The sequence below is a fragment of the Solanum tuberosum genome, unplaced genomic scaffold (assembly GCF_000226075.1).
Source record: "Solanum tuberosum cultivar DM 1-3 516 R44 unplaced genomic scaffold, SolTub_3.0 scf00018, whole genome shotgun sequence".
NCBI lineage: Eukaryota > Viridiplantae > Streptophyta > Magnoliopsida > Solanales > Solanaceae > Solanum > Solanum tuberosum.
The window spans coordinates 1,727,070-1,748,808 of NW_006238944.1; the positions used below are offsets into that span (position 1 = coordinate 1,727,070).

General features: G+C 34.4%; 1 protein-coding gene across 2 annotated transcripts; it reads right to left on the bottom strand.

Moving 5' to 3' along the window:
- Window positions 1-1,010: 1,010 nt before the first annotated feature.
- LOC102595814 (uncharacterized) lies at window positions 1,011-15,662 on the bottom strand. Of its 2 annotated transcripts, none has more exons than XM_015303620.1 (10): window positions 15,374-15,662; window positions 15,217-15,276; window positions 14,843-14,890; window positions 10,797-10,929; window positions 10,622-10,698; window positions 6,316-6,414; window positions 6,170-6,240; window positions 5,995-6,085; window positions 5,806-5,919; window positions 1,011-1,166 (listed from the first exon to the last, which is right to left on the bottom strand). In XM_015303620.1, the coding sequence occupies exons 1-9, from the start codon at window positions 15,593-15,595 to the stop codon at window positions 5,809-5,811; spliced, it is 912 nt and encodes a 303-aa protein (XP_015159106.1). In that variant the 5' UTR covers window positions 15,596-15,662; the 3' UTR covers window positions 1,011-1,166; window positions 5,806-5,808. The 2 variants fall into 2 exon arrangements, with proteins under 2 accessions (XP_015159106.1, XP_015159105.1); XM_015303619.1 differs by lacking the exon at window positions 1,011-1,166 and adding an exon at window positions 1,610-1,989.
- Between the last annotated feature and the right edge of the window lie 6,077 nt (window positions 15,663-21,739).

Genomic DNA, 21,739 nt, shown 5'->3' on the forward strand with positions numbered 1-21,739 from the left:
GTAACTTATGAGTGTCCATCAATTGTACTTCCTTTAAGTGTGTAGGGTATAAGACGCTGATGTGTTTGATATATAGAAATATATTTTTGAAAAAAAAACAATTTTCTCATGTTTAGTTGATTTTAATGTTTTGAAAAGTATTTTTCAAATGGATTTATTTTTCTCTAATTTTTTTTAAAATGACTTATACCTAAAGTGGGGGGTAGGGGGATTCAAAACTTTTCCTTTAATCAGAAAAAGTTAATGTGGAAAAGTTCACATATAAATCACCCTTACTATCACTCTACAGAATCGTACATGAGATTTTCTTAACAATTACATCCAATCACAAACTACACGATTTTTATGAAGATTTACCCATCACAAAGATGTACAAAGGAAGATAACAAACTTCATATATCCCTTTTCTACTCAATCTAAAAACAAGATCGAGCGTTATCCCAATAACATTTTCTAGCAAAACATGGAAATGTTTTCCTTCATACCAATCACATCCCAGGGAGAAAAAAGAATAAGAAAAAGATCTTGTAAAAGGAAGTACTTATCTATAATGGGAATAAATAGATAATATGAATAATCCATATTATCCACTGGATTTACCCTTTTTATCCATATCAAATATGAGTTTGGTCAGATATTTTATCCATTTTCATTTGACTCATTTTCTATCAGCTCCTATCCGTCTCGACCCACTCATTTGCCAAGATTTTGGCTTAAACTTAATCATTTTGCTTTCAATAAAAGGTAAGCATCCTATGTTGTACAGGAGTCTTTCAGACCCTCCCTAGTCTCTATCAAGAAATTATAAGTCAAACTAAAAATACAGAGAACTTGATATTTTTACTTTGTATAATGAGATAAAATTTAAATGAAAAAACATGGTCTCATACAATCGAACTCTAACTTGTTTGGGACTAAGGTAACGCCATAGTTGTAATAATTATGTATTGATTTGGTACAACACTGCTTTTTTTGGTGGGTGGGGTGAGAGGGGGGACGGGGGAGGGGGGTCAAAGTACAACATTGATTGCAATTAATGAGGTTTGTGCACAAAATCTTATTGGAAGTAATGGACTACAACCTAGCAAACTAGCCTCCTTGCTAGCATTTTTTCAGGTCCTCTCGAACCAACATCTTCCAACCTGATGCTCTCACTTCTCGATTTTCTATTAGAAAAAGAGAAAAGGATCAGCTAATCTAAAGTAATATTTGCAACCACACTACAGAAAGAACATACCCTACCTTCTCAAGTGTGGCTTTGCAAACAACATTCTTGCAATCAACACTTTAGATCAATTGCTCATTTTATGATTCCATTAAGTAAGAGGAATCTTGAACTAAGAAACAGACCCTAGAAGCTAAAATAATAGGGTAATCATGAGCAATTGCAATAATCGGGTTCATTGATACTCCTAGTATAATAGATGCTATCACACATACAATCATACTCAATTCAATGGAATTATTTTATCTTAAAGGGGATCTTCTATATAATTTCGCACATGATAATTGGTTTTTAAACAAGCATATCATAAAGTTTTTAACAATAGACACTTGACATTATCAATTATGAGATAAGTGTTTCTACGCTAACGGAGAGACAACACCAAACAACCAAATTATCTCATCAGATTGAGACGCAGCATCAAAGATGGCATATAGAAGCATCCCTCTTGAGGAACACACATCACGAGAAGATCACATGGAATATTGATACATTGACTGAAAGAAGACATGGCTTAAAGCAAAAATTTACAAAAGATCTAAGAAGCCAAAGTAATATTTACAACAAGCTTTGCAGTTAGCAAGCCAGAAGCAAGGATGCAACATTGAAGCTACAATCAAAGAACCTCTATTATACTCAAATTCAAGGAGGCCACCATATTCAAAGTAAGATGCTTAGTTAATCCAACCGAGTTTACTGATACCATTGGAATTCCAGTAACAGTCTGTTGATCCACATTTTAGTCTATCAGTAACAGGAATGTCCTAGGAAAAAAAAAATGACGAGTCCATAAGGAAAGCACAGAAATGAACACAATATATATCACTAGCAAAAGAGATGAAAGACCTATTGATTAAAGAAATGGCAACCAAATTAGTAACCGGAGAAGTGCAAGTGAAATACGTATTGATGTATGCTAACTCACAGTGTGCTATAGTACCAGGTTGAAGGTATACTGGAATGCAGTAAAAGAAATTAAGAAGAACAGTAAAGGCAAGGAGTTTTCACATTTTCCCCCTTTTTGATGATGAAAAACAAACAGCTCCTGCATGTAATTATTCATTCATATCGTTATCATTCCCCCTATCTCCGTTCCCTTGTTGCCATATGTAGTATTTCAGTGTTTTGATGATTCTCACAAAGGTTGGGACCTGGTCCAAGGTAGAATAGCCTTTGTCCAAGTATGAATGGTGAACAACTGTAAAGCTGTCTTGTTAGTGGTTGGTGAGAAGGACGGTGTACTCCTCCAATGAGAATGAACGAGGTTGTTTGTTCAACAGATAATACATCCTTGGTTGATTGATACATTCAACACAACAAATATTATTCATTCAAAAAGTGTGATATTGTCTCGGAAGAACTCAAGCTTTAACATGCACACCGCAAGGGACCTGATAGAGCTATCAAGGATTTCCAACTGTTTTCACTAATATCAAGCAATAAGTGAATACAGGCTTCAAATACACCACACGAGATTAAACTCTTAATCTCACTACAAGTAATCACCACACGAGATTAAACTCTTAATCTCACTACAAGTAATCACCACACGAGATTAAACTCTTAATCTCACTACAAGTAATCACCACACGAGATTAAACTCTTAATCTCACTACAAGTAATCACCACACGAGATTAAACTCTTAATCTCACTACAAGTAATCACCACACGAGATTAAACTCTTAATCTCACTACAAGTAATCACCACACGAGATTAAACTCTTAATCTCACTACAAGTAATCACCACACGAGATTAAACTCTTAATCTCACTACAAGTAATCACCACACGAGATTAAACTCTTAATCTCACTACAAGTAATCACCACACGAGATTAAACTCTTAATCTCACTACAAGTAATCACCACACGAGATTAAACTCTTAATCTCACTACAAGTAATCACCACACGAGATTAAACTCTTAATCTCACTACAAGTAATCACCACACGAGATTAAACTCTTAATCTCACTACAAGTAATCACCACACGAGATTAAACTCTTAATCTCACTACAAGTAATCACCACACGAGATTAAACTCTTAATCTCACTACAAGTAATCACCACACGAGATTAAACTCTTAATCTCACTACAAGTAATCACCACACGAGATTAAACTCTTAATCTCACTACAAGTAATCACCACACGAGATTAAACTCTTAATCTCACTACAAGTAATCACCACACGAGATTAAACTCTTAATCTCACTACAAGTAATCACCACACGAGATTAAACTCTTAATCTCACTACAAGTAATCACCACACGAGATTAAACTCTTAATCTCACTACAAGTAATCACCACACGAGATTAAACTCTTAATCTCACTACAAGTAATCACCACACGAGATTAAACTCTTAATCTCACTACAAGTAATAACTCTATTACTTAAACGAGCCAAAGCAATGCCTCCATTGCCCACTATATTACCTAACTCTAATTAATATAGACTTCACTTACAAGACACACAATCAACTCAAACTGTGTTCCTATATTTGGTAGCTCTATCAGGTCCCTTGTTGTGTGCGTGTTAAAACTTGAGTTCTTCCGAGACAAAATATCACACTTTTTGAATGAATAATATTTGTTGTGTTGAATATATCAATCAACCAAGGATGTATTATCCGTTGAACAAACAACCTCGTCCATTCTCATTGGAGGAGTACACTGTCCTTCTCACCAACCACTGACAAGACAGCTTTACAGTTGTTCACCATTCATACTTGACCGAAGGCTATTCTACCTTGGACCAGGTCCAAGCCTTTGTGAGAATATCAAAACACCAAAATACAAGAATATGTGAAACACTTTCACATTGAGTACAAGAATCACTCTAAGTGGTAAAAGGAAAGAACAACCCAAGAAGCCAATCCTCTGGCTTTGTGAACTTATATTCACTTTTTCTCCTTTTAAAAACAAAAGTGCACCGGGACAAACAGCTCACAAGATGGACTAGAGTAAAACTTAACCAATCAGGTAAGTTCATTAAATTGCACACTGGACATTAAATCTTTTGATAGACACACACAATGAAAAATCAATATGTCATGAGAGTTGAGACAATGGTAAGACATCTCTTTCATAGATGTAGACCATTCAAAAAGAACTCAAGCCTTGTGTAGGTGCATGAGAAAGTGTTGCATTGAAAGTATCATGAAGATGGTTCACCTAAAAGGTACATTCTTTAGCCTGATAATGTAGCCTATACAGAGACAATCTTCTTGAATTTCTACTTTTACAACTAAGGCTAGACATAAATTTAGAACCTGAAATACATAACACAAGAGGATTTCAGGAAATTATCACAGTATCAGGAATAGACACAAAGAATAGTTTGAAGTTTTAAATGTTTTAAATCCATAGGTGCACAAGATATAAGTTAGGATTCCGAGAGCTTGTATGCAGGAGAAGGAGTGGAGCTAGGAAATTATGTATGCAATACTCATTTAAGTTGATATGCTACATCTGCATAAAATGAAAGCATCCTAATACATATAAACTTACTCGCACTTTTCCTTGACATATCTGGGATTTTGTAACTTGGAATTTTGCAGCACTATTTAACTATATAATTATACTGTCTCTTTTTTTTAATCTTTACTTTAAGATTTTTTTTAATTGGATGATGGTGTTAAAAAATTTCAGTAGATAGGACAAATCCAGGAGCAATCAACTTGCTTTTGCTGCATCGCATTCCATTTAATAAAATTATTGAGTCCTTTTATTTTGCTGAACATATCTTAGTTTTCTCATTAATTAGTTTAAAATTTCAGAAAATTTATTTGTTTTTACCATTGTAGCTCGATAAATTGGGACCCCAATTTAAAGGTCTAACGGCGCTGCTTTATACTTTATAGGCACAATAAGTTTAAGAAAGAAGTTTTAGAGTTTTTTATTCTCAATATCTTGTACATTCTGTATTTGAGGCAACAGGATATGATCTCTATAAACTTAATGTTGACATTATCAAATAAGATCTTTTTTGTCCTGTACTTGGTCATTTATGTCGTTATTTTAGGAAGTTTATAGGCTAGTTGTACCAGATAAAACTAGCCATCCCTCACAGAAGTAGCGTTTCAGTCTCTCCTAAGAGATTAAGGAGCCTTTTGAAAACCATAGTTTATGTTGGGCATCATACCTGAGGTTCATCATTAAGGAGTAAATATGTTTCCCAGAAAGATTAGTACACTTTTAGCCTGAATCCGGGCAAATGTTCTACTACAGACTACACAGAAAATATCAAAGCTTAATAAATGGTTAAGTTCCCAATATTGCCATTGAAGATATCATGAGCATCTGTGGAATCGTAACTTTGAGAGGAAACAAAAGAAAATCTAGATAAGTGATTAATTATAGTTGTCTAACAGCAGAGAGATTCTATCAGAAGTAGAATTATTTCAACTACTTCAGCAGAGTCATCATCCAGTCACAGAAGACCTTCTAGTGATTAGCCCCACAAAACAACCAAGTCCCCCCCCCAAAGAAAAAAGGGCCCAACCTGTGGGAAAAGGAAGATAAAGAGAGAAATAAACAAATAAATAAAAGGGAAGAAAGGAGGCGAAGATATTACTTACTTCTCACTTATTTTCCGACTTAAGTTGTCCCCCAAGTAAAATAAGCCCCACCGTTGCAAAAGCAGCTAAAACGGTTGATGAATAGGACATCACAAGCAGAGATGCTCGCAGAGACTGCAATAAAAAAACTATTTTCATAAATACGAACACATATAAATATCAACTGAACGAGCAGTTTTCTAGTGTTACCTTAGCAAGCAATAAAGCATTGTCATTTGCATACTGTAATGAGCTCTCTGGTATGCTCTGTATGCCTTGACTCAATTCCCAAGAAAGAAAACTGTATTCCCAAAAGCAGACACAGAATTTTTTTTAAACCTTGAATGAAAGATATAGAGGCTCACAGCTCAAAAGAACCAATTACCTAAAGATGACTGCGATGGCAGCTCCAGTGTAGGCTTTTCCAGAGGTCAATTCAACCTGAAGATCCCCAAACTGAAGCGAAATAGTTTTAGGATAAAATGCATTGACCACATCTTGGAAAAAAAAAATCCATATACCATTTAATACCTTGAACATCCTGGTTTGCTGCTTAAATTCTTCACCCTCAACTCCTGATACTGGACTTGCAGACAACAACTTTCCAGTCTTTATCATAACTTTAGCAATCTATAGTGATCAAGTACCAAAGTTTTAAGAGCAAAGAAATAATTTGATGACATCAAGTAGGGTGCATTTGAAGAAGAAATTATGCCTGACAACAGTTCTCAGTTATTTCACCAAGATGACTTGAATCAAAGAGGTTAATGTGGGTAAAACCTTAGGAATGAGCCGTGTGTACACCTTCAGTCTTCATTCTTGTCCCACAAATCTTTTTAACCGTTAAAAACTACAGATCAAGAATTAAAATTGAATCCAAAGAAGACCAATTGCAATTCATTTTAGCATCATTCATCCAAACTTCAGAGCCAATATACCCAAACCTACTAACCTATTCAACAAGGGATACATATCACATTAAGTCACCTTCTTAGTATGCTTGTCAAACCTAGCAGTCCTAGATGACAAGATGGGTGGAAATGAGCCTATTAGCTCAGAATCTTACAGCTACTGAGTACTTCTACTCCCCTATGCCTAATGATACGATCCTGGATAGTCCGGACAAAGCGGAGCACATTGTGGATGATCTTGAATTGTCTAGCATACCATTGACTCGCTCCAAGTCCAAGAACGTCCAAGGAGTGCATACTAGGGAGGTTCATGATCTTCAAGAATTTTCAAGATACAACATTGGAATTCAGCTTTTGCACATGAGCTGCTGAAAGGTTCTTTCTCGCTTTCGCACATTCCTTCTAATTCTTCCTGTGTTATTTCCGGAATCTATGCCACTAACTCTAGAGTTGAAAGGCAATATTTATGGTTGGAACTCGCTGCTACTCGGGGGATGTCGGAAGGGCCTTGGACTATTTGTTGTGACTCTAATGTCACTAGATTCATTTCTGAGAGGCCTTCAAGCTATACCTCATCTAGTATGACGTAGTTCTCAGAATTTATAGAGGTGGAACTCATCGATCTCCCCTTATTGGTGGTTTATGTTAGAATAGGAATAGGCATAGAAATAGTATATAGTCCTACTTGGTAAAGGATTATGATATAGTGTCTATAAATCGGGTTCTCTGTGTAATAATGAAAATGCACAATCAATAATAATTTTCTTCAGATTTCTCACATGGTAGCAGAGCAATTGTGAGGAAAAAAAATCAGCGTCACTGTAAAGTTTTATTTTTTTTCCGGTGACTGTTTTATGTTCCCTTTTGTTTTATAAGTGTTATGCGAAAACCAATACCGCCACGAGGTGCGAAACACACAGGCGAGCAAACCCCAGTGAGCTCTAGCACCAGCGCGTGCGACTATTTCCATCCAGATTTTGGCAATTTGTTTTTCCCGGTTTGGTCGCCTCTACATTCGGAGGCTGACCATATAGTAATTTGTTGATTCCGACCAGTTTCCGGCAACCAGATCGTATTTCCGGCGACTGGACCTTTATCTTTTTCCAGATTTCAGCACCCTTTTTCGTGAGAACTTCTGATTCACAAGATGTCTTTTGGGGTTGACACTTTAGGCATAAAAAATATGGTAATTGGAAGTTAAGAGCACAATGATCACTTCAGAACCATTAATGAGAAGTTCAAATTATCTAGCTTGGGCTTCTTCGGTTGAGTTGTGGTGCAAAGGTGAAGGTGTTCAAGATCACTTAACGAACAAAGCTAGTGTGGTAGATGAAAAAGCAAATTCTAGTGCGGAAGATGAAATAGCCAAAGCTCAATGGGAGAAGGTTGATGCTCATTGGGCAGGATCACCCTTACATCCGGATATTGTGTTTTCGTAGAAGGTAATTTGGTGCCGTGGAAAAGTAAGTAACAAAGTGTGGTTGCTCGATCTAGTACAGAAGAAGAATATCAAGCAAAGGTTGTAGCAACTTGTGAGCTAGTTTGTATCAAACATTTGCTAAGAGAACTAAAGTTTGGAGAAACCGATCATATGGATCTTGTGTGTAATAATCAAGCGACCCTTCATATCGCATCAAATCCAGTGTTTCATGAGAGCTCTAAGTACATTGAGATTGATTGTCACTTTGTCAGAAAAAAGATACTCTCGGGAGATATTGTTACCAAATTTGTACAGTCAAGTGATCAACTTGTAGATATGTCCCTCACCGGTCCTCGTATTAATTACATTTGTAACAAGCTAGGTACATATAATTTGTATGCACCAGCTTGAGGGGGAGTGTTAGAATAGGAATAGGAATAGAAATAGTATATAGTCTCCTACTTGGTAAAGGATTATGAATAGTGTCTATAAATAGGGTTCTCTGTGTAATAATGAAAATACACAATCAATAATATTTTTTCTTCAGATTTCTCACAGTTTATATACTTGGTCTCATAGCACATATTCAATGGAGACATCTAGAATTGACAGTTTTTCGTCATCCATGGAATTGGATGATTGCTTTGGCTTCATCAAGCAATCCCTACTCCCAAAAGTTATTTCTGACCACTCTCCCCTTCTACTCCAATGCAATCAAGTGGGGTTACAGGAACAACACTTGTTTTAAATTTGAACACATGTGGATGTAGTCAGAGGATTTTGTGGAACTTATTGGTTCATGGTGGGTTTCTTTTGATGTGCAAAGCAGTCAAGATTTTATCTTCGCATCAACATTGAAACTTCAGAAGGGCAAGCTAAAAAAAATGGAATAAGCATCCCTTTAGCACCTTCACACCCGTAATCCGACACTCCCTGGAATTTTGGTTTTAGACAAACTGGCTGCGAATAGAGTCCTATCTGATGATGAATTATTATAGAAGGTTAGATTACAATTGGATCTGGAAGATATTGTTAAACAAGAGGAGATATCTTGGAGACAAAAATCTATGGATTTATGGCTATAACAGGGAGATAACAATACTAGTTTTTCCATAAATTGGCAATGCCCACCGAAGATTCAAACTTGTACAATTTGGTTATCAATGGAGAACTGTCACTGAGTAGGGGACAATTATCAATGAAATACTTCCAAATTATTTCACTCTTTACGGGCATTCAAGAGTGTGGCCTAGTGGTCCATGAAGTGGTTGAGAACCCTAAGGTCTCAGCTTCAAAACTCAACGGAGATCAAAAATACTAGGTGATTCTTCTCATTTGTCCTAACCTTGGTGGACGGAGTCACCTGCTACCTACCTATTGTTGGTGGGAGGTGGCAGGTATCCCGTGGAAGTAGTCGAGGTGCGAAAGCTGGCCTGGACACCACGATCATCAAGAAAATAAATAATTATTCCACCCTTTACAGTGAACAAGGGGGACTGAGGCCTTCTTGGTCGCATGCTAGTATTCATTTATTCCTGATGAGAACAATGTTTCCCTCTAATGTCCCATTTCGAAGGAGGAAGTGTGACCAAAGATTCTATGGGAACAAAGCTCCTGAAGTGGGTGGATTCACTATAGGATTCTTTAAAAAATGTTGGAATATTATTTGTTTCGATCTTCTCGATGCTTTTGTCAGAAGATTAAATGCCACCTCCATAGGGCTTATCCCATAATGAGTTTAGGCCCATCAGTCTTGTGGGTAGCTTTTACAAGTCAAAAGTACGAGCGGGGAGATTAAAAAAGGTCATTGGAAACTTGTCTCCATCATCAATTAGCCTTCATTAAAGGTAGACAAACCATTGATGCCTCAATCATTGCTAATGAATGTTTGGACTCCACGATAAAGCAAGACAGGCCCGGGTTTATTTTTATTTTTGAAATGGTAACAAGCTTGTACTGATTCACAAAAAGGGCTCCTAAGCCATAATTACAGGGGGAATAAAGCATATAGACTAGTAAGTTAGAAAAAATTCTCTACTAGTCTATAGTGATTCTAAATCATGTAATAGAGACTCTGTGTCTTCAATGTACTCTTGTCTACGCCAAAAATTAAAACTGTCTACTAGCCTATCAAGGTTTCCTCTCTAACGATTTACTTTTCATGCCCTCTCTATAACTCATCTCCAAAATAACACCTGGATAATCAATTTTTGAAGATAGTAAGTTAAATCACTAAAAAAAATTCATTGCTGATGTGCAGAGATCAACCCCTTCATCATTGACTCAGAGCCGCACACGTCCATGAAAAAAGGACAAAAAAGAAAGAAAAAAAAGGGACAATATGTAGAGAGACCGACCCTGTTTCCTTTGCAGCAGACAAGCAACAACATGAAAAGAAGAGGCAGAAATCCATTTATCACGTAAATATGGCATTTACTCCTGTATTCGAAAGATTTAGGGAATTCTTTTAACACATGAGAAGATGCATGGGAATTCAATAAAGTACCTTCTGTACTTCACCTTCGCCATATTGTCCCATGGACTGGAACCTTTTTCCAGCTGATAACAAGCGCCTTCCAAATGCTAACTAGTAATAAGAATGAAATTCAGGTGGAAAAAGGAACTCAATTTGCTTGTGTAAGGCAAGAAATAAAGCATCATAGTTGTAGGATTATTCTTGCCTGATTTTTGAGAGCCTGTCAATGAGCCAATCAGTAAAGGCAGCTTGTCCACTAAAGCTGTGGATGTTGATGTATCAGCCATTTCCCATGCTCGGCTTATATTTAACAATGTCTCTCCAACCTCCTCGCCACACTGCAAATGCAAGATTAAACCGACAATCTATAATGTTCTTTTATCAGTGAGTTTTGCATTCTTTCATCCTCTATTGTTATAAGGGTGGCATGATAGCTTCAAAATTCAAATTTACATAAAGGGAAAAGAAACAGTTAATGTGAACTGATCTTAGGAGTATTTATACGCCTAAGTTGTCGATATTTTCCCATAGTGTGATTGAATGAAAGGACAATCTTGAGTCTATTGCTTGATCTTGTTAAACTTGCGATGATTATGCACTAAAACATATGATTAGATGTTTCAGGAACTCTTACGGGAATTGGAGTTGATACGAAGAAAGGAGCAAAGAAACGCGAAAAATGGACTAAGGAAGAAATCCCCAGTGGCTGGCGCACTGGTAGGCGCGGCGCGCCACTGGTGGAACTACAGAGGAGATTACCAGGCGTACTAGTGGGCGCGACGCGCCAAGGTCCTCACTGCACATGCCAGGCGCACTGCCTGGCGCAGCGCGCCAAAGGAGGAACCGCAGAAGCAACTTCCAGGTGCGATGGGAGGCGTGAAGCCCCACGAAAGTTCTGACTTTTTCAGCAAAAATAGATTAAAATAGGACTCCTAGTTGAAGTAGAATTCGACTCTGTTTTTTCCCAACTCTTATAAATAGACCCCTAGGGCTATATTGTAGGGAGTTCGACATTATTTTGGTGTGCAAGAGCAAATTTCATCGTTTGTAATAGGCTTCACTTTTCTAACTCTTTATTTCTGGAAATCGCATGAACAATTGTATTTTGTGGTTTTCGAATATTATGAGTGGCTAAACGCCCTAGTTCTGTGGCTGTAGCTACAGATTGAATGTTGATTATTTAAGGTTCGTGAATTAATTTTTGGTTGTCATTATAAGTTACTTCTATATTCTTGTTTTAGTATTTTATGTTTGCGCACCATAAGATAAATCTATTGTCTATTCTTAAAATCGAGAGAGGAAAGGGTATATAGACCAGAGAATATAAAAAATTCGATCATCCATTGTGAGTTGATGTGTGTTCAGGAGTAACACCCGGACGAACAACTTGCTTGGTTACGAAACAGGATGAAATATAAATGCTCGCTAGTTAGGCCTGCTATCCCCGCTCAACGATGTAGTTAGACAGCTAACTGGGGTAGGCGACTAGAGGTCGAGAGACCTGACTCATACAATTAACCCTGTAAACCAGTAACTTGATAACCAAAATTAGTTCATTGCCTAAGATAAGATACATGAAATCCATTGCATGCTGCAGCCCTGGAATTGTCTTTTACTTGCTTGAAACATCATCCTAAAGTCGTTCACAATTAGTTACTTTTATTTATTGCTTAATTCGTAGTAGTAGTTAATAATCATCCAACTCTTTTAAACGGTTACTTTTGTTTGATTGTGGAATTAAGTTGTTAAATATAAGTTGATCACAAGTCCCTTGGGAACGAAAATTCGTTTCTAAAAGAAACTATATTACTTGAGCGACCACGTACACTTGCATGTATATTGGGGAGCAACAAGAACCATAGCTGAACAAGAGTAAAGATGAACCATCAACTTGTTTAAAACTGTTCTACAGAAAAAATCTTGTTCGATGACTAACGAAACTTTTGAAAACATTTTTATTCTTGTACAGAATATCTGAATGCAGACATTTTGAGAAAAACTAGGAGGTAGTTTCCTTTATTCCTCAGCAGCAAATATAGCATATTGCATCTTTTATCATCTTCACTGTTAGTTACATTGCAAGAAACTTGGTTTCTGTTTTTATATTCTGTCAATTAATCCAACCTCAGAATATCCAGTCCTCAGTGTTTTCATTTTTATGTTTATTTAACATTCCACAACGATTCTCTTCATAGTTTTTTTACTGTACAAATTTGGCAGAAAATGAGGAAGAATTCTGAGAAAGATGTCGGGGCAGGTGACGATGGAAACCCTTATCAAGATTCATTTCCTTTTGTCATCTCAGACAGGAGGTTTTGTAGTCATAATCAGCACAACCAATTCTTTAGCATAAAGTATCCAACTGAACAAGAAACTTGAGTACACAACTAGCTGCTATCAGATCATGTAATATACTGGTTCCAAAATGCAAAGATGACAAACACAGAACTTCTATCCCTTGGATGATTTAAGTTCAAAGCGCAGATAATAACATCCTAAACAGTGGGAGAGTTGGTGCCAAGTCATCAAAAGTTATGCTCTCTCCCTTTCAATTTAAGTGTCTTACTTTCCTTCTTGGTTTGTCTGAAAAAGAATGCCTCTTCTTAATTTTTTTTTTGGTAAGTAAATATTTTATTTACCAAAGTGATCATTACAAAGCATTAAGAAAAAACAACAGATTTGGACCATTTAGCCCCAAGACTTGCTAAAACATCACATTCAACCTATCTATTCTCTACAACTTTACTAGGGATAGACAATTAGTTCTCGAAGTCTACTATCTACTCTACCTTGGTGGGATCCTCTACCATGTATATCTCGTATACTATGCCTAATCATGAACTCCTCATTCCTCTGTTTGTTCTGAAACACTCTGCAATTACGTTCCATCCACAAGTGATAAATGGTTCCAGCCAAAGTCATCTTGTATATTTGTGCTTTAATGTTCCTACCTTTCATGTATTTTATTGCCCATTGTATTTCTTCATGCCACTTCATCCCTCTTCTTTGTATTCCTAGCCATGCTAGCAGTTTGTTCATACTCTCGCAGTGAATGAGCAGGTAAAGAAAAGGTGGTCTATATCTTCATCCTACAGTTGACACAAGGGACATGTCAAGACATTTGTTATCCCCCATTTTGCCATCCTGTCCTTTGTTGAGAGCCTCCTGTTAAGTGCAATGTATAGTATAAAGAGCCATTTAGGTGCACCACAGTTTGCCCATATCAGTTTCCTCCACTCCACTTTCACCATGTCTCCTCTCATCTTTTCATAAACCTTCTTGCTAGAGTATTGTTCCATTTGCATCAGGCTATGTTCACTGTATCCAGCATCTTGCAGATGTTTATGTGATTTGAGGATTCTCTGTAATAGCCAGGATGCTTGTTTAGCCTGGATGCCCCATGATCCCCTTTGTCCATAATAGCTATGTATCCATTCAACCCATAAAATATCCTTCTTTTTACATAGATTCACATAAGTTTTCCAATGGCTGCCTTATTGCAGGTGAACACATCAAGAAAGTTCAGTCCCCACTAGCCTTGGGCCAGCATAGCTTCTCCCAGGCAATAAGTGCTTTTTTGATGCCTCCACATTCTCTGTCCACAAAAACTTCCTGCATATACTCTCAATAGCATGTAGAATCTTCTTAGGAAGGGCAGAAATTTGTGCCCGGAAGGTTTGAATTGAAAACAAGACATTCTTCACCAACTGAGCTCTTCCAGCATAGGAGAGGAACTTTGTGGTCCAGCTAGTAACTCTACTCAGCATTTTATCAATCAGAGGCTTACACTGGACTATAGACATTCTTTTGGTACTCAAGGGTACCCCCAAGTATCTGAATAGTAGTTCTCCTTTCACAAACTGTAATTCCTGTAATATTTGATCTTGAACAGGCTGCTTTACCCCACCCCCCAAAGTAGACACTGCTTCTGTCCACATTTGCCACCAGCCCTGATGCCTCTTCTTAAATTTGATAACTCTCTAATTCCAACATTCTACATGGCGTGTTTAAGACGATTAGATTCAAAGGCCATTGGTAGATTACACACATTCAAAAGTCTTTCCTTATTTTCTTAAAGTCTATGTCGAGTCAAACTAAGACACTTATATTGAAATATAGAGAGTAAACGAGTAGCTCTTTATAGTACAACTAACCAAATCAAATTGCTGATACAAGATTTATCAATTTCATGGTTGAGATGTAATGCATTGTAAAGAAGTTGCAAACAAAAAATTAGTATGGGTCACTAACCTCATCTTTAACTGGCCCATTTGAAAGATCAAATGCTGCATCATTCAGCTACACCATGTTTAAAATTTATGCATCAGAACTAAACCAAAGTGATAAAGAACCCCCCACCCTTCAACAATGAATGCAAATGAAACCCAAACATCTAGACCTCTTAATGAACCATCCTAAGAATTCAAAAGTCACACAAAATCCCTGGGCTATTAGGAAAACAATGATACCGCAACGACAGCCTCATTTCCAGAAACAAGGGAAAAGAAAACCAACCAATCCACATGGGTCACTAACCAGCATGCATAAATATAATGAACCATCATGAAACACTTTTTATAACCATTTCCATACTATTTTGCAGAATAGTTCCAAGAAGAACTTACATCTAAGCGAAGATCACGAGGAAGCTGCGAAAAAAAGTCTGCAGGTAGAACAAAACTCTCCTGGAATAATAATAATACTCCATAAATTAGCATAACACTGACGGTTCAAGGGAAAGCCAGTTACCAAATAGTAAATAAAATGGATATTGAATCTTACAGCGACTTGTTGCAGAAGAGTTTGAGGGTCTGGTTCAAGAGATTTGGGGGAATCAGATTCTGTAACAGCAAACGATACTGTTGTAGGAGAATCGAATTTGAGGAAATTCTTGCGAAAAGATGGAAGGATGGAGATATGATGTGGGTATTTTCCGAAACGAAGAGCAGGAGTAGGAGAGAGACAATAGATAGTGTGTTGATGTAGTGAGAGAGAGGAAGCCATTGAAGCACAAGAGAAGAGGAGAAGAGAGAGAATTATTAACAACAACAAAGAGTGGCAATTTTTTTTGAAGTAAATTTGGGAGTTGGACCATATTTTTGGTTCCGTGGTTGTCCTTCAAGTTTCGCCACGTCGCATCTTGTCTTACCCAATCATATTTCTTCCCCCAATCATAGTACAACAAAATACTTTTAGCTACATTTTTGGAAAAAAGAGAAGAAAAAAAAATCAAATATAGTCAAATGAAAGCTATAATAATAAAAAGAGGGTGTTGTTTGGGAGTAATTTCCGTGGACAGTCACTCATGTTTGGAAAATTACCTAGAAATATCACTTATGTTTATTTTAGGACCATAATATCACCCAACTTTACCTATTTTTCTCAAAATATGTTTGACGCAAACGAAACATTATCTCTCTCCTAATAGGATGCCATGTCACATTATTCCTTTTTTATTATTAACTATTTTTTAATTCCTTTTTTATTATTAACTATTTTTTTTACTTCTTTAAAAACATTATATCCTTTGTAGTTTGACAATATGGTTACATTATTACTCTAATGAATTAAAATATTAACAAAAAGGGAGTCCGAAGTCAAAAGGGTCATTTTTTTCCTTCAAAAAATAAAAACGGCACATCAAAAAAAAATTAACCAAAAGGGTAAAATCGCTCCTGACGGAGCAATTTTCTTCTGACAAAAATTGACGCTGTTCCATTAAAAGAAATAAAAATCGTTGCCTTAGCAACGATTTTCTCAAAAAACAAATCATGATTTCTTTAAAATCACTACTATAGCAGCATTTTTATAAATAAAATAAAAAAACTATTTTTGTTAAGGAATTTTAAAAAAAAATAAAGAACAAGTTTTAAATTACATAAATTTCCGGCGGCAGCCATTTAAAAAAAAAACAAGTTTTCAGTTTTAATTTTTTTTTAATTTTTCATTTAAATCGCTGAAAGGGTAAAGATTTGTTTTAAAAGGGTAAAGGGTCAAATATTCCCCTAAACTATTCGAAAAGATCTAGATATACTCTCCGTTTAATGTTTAGCTCACTCATGCCCTCGCCGTCCAACTTTTCGTCTAAATATGCCCTTATGGGCGTTAGTTGCCCTGCTGGACATATCCAGCTCATTTTCCATTTCTTTAAATGCCACATGGAATTGTCATGTCATTTTGACTTTACCACATGGCATTTATATGAAAATGGAAAGGGATCAATTATGCCCCTAAAAAATTCGAACTCATAAACACCTAATCTGACCCATAAATCAACCCCCTTTTTAAATAAACTACCCGACCCGTTTTCAACAATTTTGTTTAAATTTTTATTTTTTCGGTAAATCCTGAAAATGGAGTAATTGATTAATAAAAAATAGGAATTTGAAAAAAAATAATATAAAATTAACACCAAAAATTCACAAATAAATATTGTAACCTTAAATTCAACAATTTTTTAATTTTTTTTTCGGTAAATCCCGAAAATGAGTAATTGATTAATAAAAAATAGGAATTTGAAAAAAAATAATATAAAATTAACACCAAAAATTCACAAATAAATATTGTAACCTTAAATTCAACAATTTTTTAATTTTTTTTTCGGTAAATCCCGAAAATGAGTAATTGATTATTTTTTTTAATTTTTATTTTTTTAATAAATTACTCATTTTCGGGATTTGCCGAAAAAAATAAAAATTAAAAAAAATTGTTGAAATTTTTGAATTTAAGGTAACTATATTTATTTGTGATTTTTTGGCATTAATTTTAAATTTTTTTCATATTTTTATTAATCAATTACTCATTTTCGAGATTTATCGAAAAAAATAAAAATTAAAAAAAATTGTTGAAATTTTTGAATTTAAGGTAACTATATTTATTTGTGATTTTTTGGCATTTAATTTTAAATTTTTTTCATATTTTTATTAATCAATTACTCATTTTCGAGATTTACCAAAAGAAAAAAAAATTAAAAATTGTTGAAATTGTTGAATTTAAGGTTACAATATTTATTTGTAAATTTTTGGCATTAATTTTATATTTTTTCATATTTTTCCTATTTTTTATTAATCAATTACTCATTTTTGGGATTTACCAAAAAAATAAAAATTTAAACAAAATTGTTGAAAACGGGTCGGGTAGTTTATTTAAAAGGGGGGTTGATTTATGGGTCGGATTAGGTTTTTATGGGTTCGAATTTTTTAGAGGCATAATTGATCCCTTTGCATTTTCATATAAGGGCAAACCCATCGGTGGCCCCCTAAATTTGGCACGATTTTTCACTTAGACACCTTAACTAGGCTTTGTTCATTTTAGACACCTCATGTCACGCCCAACTGTGTCAATTTGACACTTTCTGCTGAGATGGCATAGCAAGTGTGATACACTCACTAGACGCGCGTGAGAGCCTCATTTTACCAAATTTTAATTTTTTTTTTCTTCTTCTTCTTTCCCATTTTTTGGCTTCCATTTTCCAAGCTTAAACTCTTTCCATGGTGAAATAAATTTGACGATGTCACAAACAAAAAAGTGAATTCTAGCGCCCATAAATTTTAAGCTTAAATACTTTCACTTATTTTGTTGTCCTTCTTCCTCCTCAAAATAATTTGAGAAAATCAACATAAATTTCAAGGAATAAAAAAACACTCAGAAATGGCAAGAAATCATATTTTCAATTATCAAATCCTACATTCACAACAAACAATTTTAGTGTTCGAATCCATTTGTATTACTTCTCACATCATAATCACAGAAAAAGTCCAAATAAAAAAAAAAGCTTCTTCTTTTGACACATTTGGGTGGGGGAGGGTCGGGAGTGGTGGTGGGTGGAGAGAAAATCTGAGTGAGAGAGAGGGGTTGGGGTTTGAGGGTGGGGGTGGGTAGTAGGAGAAGACAATTTGGGGGTGGTGTGGGTATAATTTTCTTTTATTAAAGTGTTTTTATTAAATTATTTAGTTAAAGAAATGCCACATGTCAATGAGTCATTGGTAGTTTTTTTCCTACTCAAGATTCATCATTTAATAATTTTTTTTATATATATGCCACATGTCTTTATTTAATTCGTCACTTTAACACGTCATCAGCGAGTGTGTTACACACACCTTACAAATTTGGCAGATTGTCGAAAAAGTGTCAAAATGACACAGTTGGGCATGACATAAGGTGTCTAAAATGAACAAAGCCTAGTTAAGGTATCTAAGTGAAAAATCGTGCCAAATTTAGGTGGCCACCGATGTCATGTGGTAAAATCAAAATGACATGGCATGTGGTAAAATCAAAATGACATGGCAATTTCATGTGGCATTTAAAGAAATGAAAAATGAGCTGGATATGTCCAGCATGCCAACTAACGCCCATAAGGGCATATTTAGACGAAAAGTTGGACGGCGAGGGCATGAGTGAGCCAAACTTTAAACGGAGGGTATATCTAGACCTTTTTGAATAGTTTAGGGGCATATTTGACCCTTTAAAAAAGTTTTTTATGAAAATCGCTGGCTTCTGTTTTTTTTTATATAATTTTTATTAAATTCTCTGCAAGGGTAGGATTTTATTTTTTTTAAATTTAATTTCTTAAACAAAATCGCTGCTATAGCAGTGATTTAACTTCAAAACTTTTTTTAAAAAAATTCTTAAACAAAATCGCTGCTATAGCAGCGATTTTACTTTTAATTTTTTTTATATATAAAAACGCTGCTATAGCAGCGATTTTAAAGAAAAAATATTTTTTTGAGAAAATCGCTGCGAAGGCAGCGATTTTTATTTCTTTTAGCGGAATGGCCTCAATTTTTGTTAGAACAAAATCGCTCCATCAGGAGTGATTTTGCCCTTTTGGTTAATTTTTTTTTTTGATGTGCCATTTTTGTTTTTTAAAGAAAAAAAGTTGTCCTTTTGGCTCCGGACTCAACAAAAAGGTGCCATTGCCCATTAGTGTCCATATAAAAACATTATCTCGCTTGAAAAATCGGAGGAAGCCACATATTTTCTTGAAGAATCGGAGGAGCTCATATTTGGATTTGCCGCCTAATCCCCTAGAACTAGGGTAGAAATTTTTGGGCTATGTAATTTTTTTTTACTAAGTAATATGGGTTGTCTAAATTTTTTAAAAAAAATGTTAATAATAAAAAAGGAATAATGTGACATGGCATCCTATTAGGAGAGAGATAATATTTTTTTGTGTCAAGTATATTTTGAGGAAAAGAGGTAAAGTTGGGTGATATTGTGGTCCTAAAACAAACATAAGTGATATTCCTAGGTAATTTCCCAAACATGAGTGACTATCCAGGGAAATTACTCGTTGTTTGGATGATAAGTATTCTAGAGTTTTGAGTTCGAGTTTGAGGGAGGGGTAAAAAAAAAACTAAACATAATTTTTTTTTTCTATTTTCTTTTTTTAGTCTATTTCAAGAGAATATTTCTTTTCCTTTTTGAAAATTCTCTTAATTTTTAATTTTCCACATGACATGATTAAAATTATGAGATTAAACAATATTTTGATATATTTGACATATTTTTAATTTCAGACCACAAGATTCAAAAATCTCTTTTATTTTCTTAAATTTCGTGGCATGTTCAAACAAGACTAACAAATTAAAAAGGAGAGAGTAATATTAAACCAGAGATATAGAGGGGAGAACAATGTAGTTACTTTTCTCTTATCCAAGTATATATTTTTGTATATCTTCTAATTGGGCCAGAAGTGCTCTATTTATAAGGGTATAAGTGGTGTTTGCCATAAAAATTAAATATTTTTAAAATGTTTTTTAGAATTATTGAAGTTGTACTGTTGAAGTGTGTTTGATCATATTTTTGGAAAGAATATCAGAATTTGAGTGTACTTTTCTAAATATGGTTTATCCCCTATTTCTATAGATAAAAATACTAATAAAAATTAGAATAACAAACTAAATTATGCTAAGTATTAATAATGATAGAATTAGTTATAAATAAATCTATATATTATTTTATGCAAGTATTAAATATTCATGTATTAATTATTCCACCTTCAATCCTACATAAAATAATACATAAACTTTCTCATAACTTATACATATATTAGTTATGCAGGTTTCTAAATTATCAACCAAACATCGTATTAATTTTACACATGAATAACTTATTTTACTTTATTTTGAAATTAAAATAAGGGAAAATTAGCAATTACGTCATAATATCTAACATAATTAGTCAAAATAACAACACTTCAAAATATTTATTTAAAATGGCAGAATGACAATATTTTTATAAAATAATATGTATTCAGATTTTAGTATTTAAAATTAATTTTTATTTATGGAAAGAGTCCTATATTGGACCAAATATATATCAATAACCGTTAAAAGAAAAAAATTAAACCAATACACATTAACCTTTTTTCAACTCCATTCACGTTTCTTCCCCACCTTTCACGTTTCAAGTTTATCTTTCTTCAAGGTGCTAATTGTTGTTCATCAAGAAATCTTCTTTATTGTTATATGAAATCTATTTATTAATTCAAGCAGATTTCTCGATTGGCAAAGTAATTTCCATTATCCATTTTAATTTATTTTGATTTGATGTTTAAATCACCGATTCTATATATTACGGATTTTCAGTCGAATTTTTCAATTTTTATGTGATTTTGTTTAGTTATTCATCAAATAGTTATGATTTTCAATTTTTTCAATTTTTTTTTTTGTGATTTTCTTTTAATTTTTCAGATTTTGGAGAATCTAGAAATTCATATGTATGTTTATTTTGTTTGATATTTAATATATTCTAATTTTAGATAATTTCGAAATTCAAATTATCAAAAATTTTGTTTTCATATTTGAGATTTAGTAGATTGTAGTAACTATATTAGCACACATACATCATATATTGTTTGTTTTTTTATTACATTCATATTTAATAATTTTGAATTTTGCTTATAGGGTTACTAATGCACAAGTGAATACGGATTCAGATTCGGTTTTGATGAAAAAAAAACGGAAAAAAGAACATAGTAGATGAAGAAGAAGAAGAAGAAGAAGAAGAAGAAGAAGAAGAAGAAGAAGAAAGACAAAGTCAAATAAGAAGGTTACAAAATTGTATTCATACCACAATTGTATTCATATTAATTTTTGTTTGTCAATTGTTTTTCTTTTACTCATCATTTCTATTTTTATTTTCAAA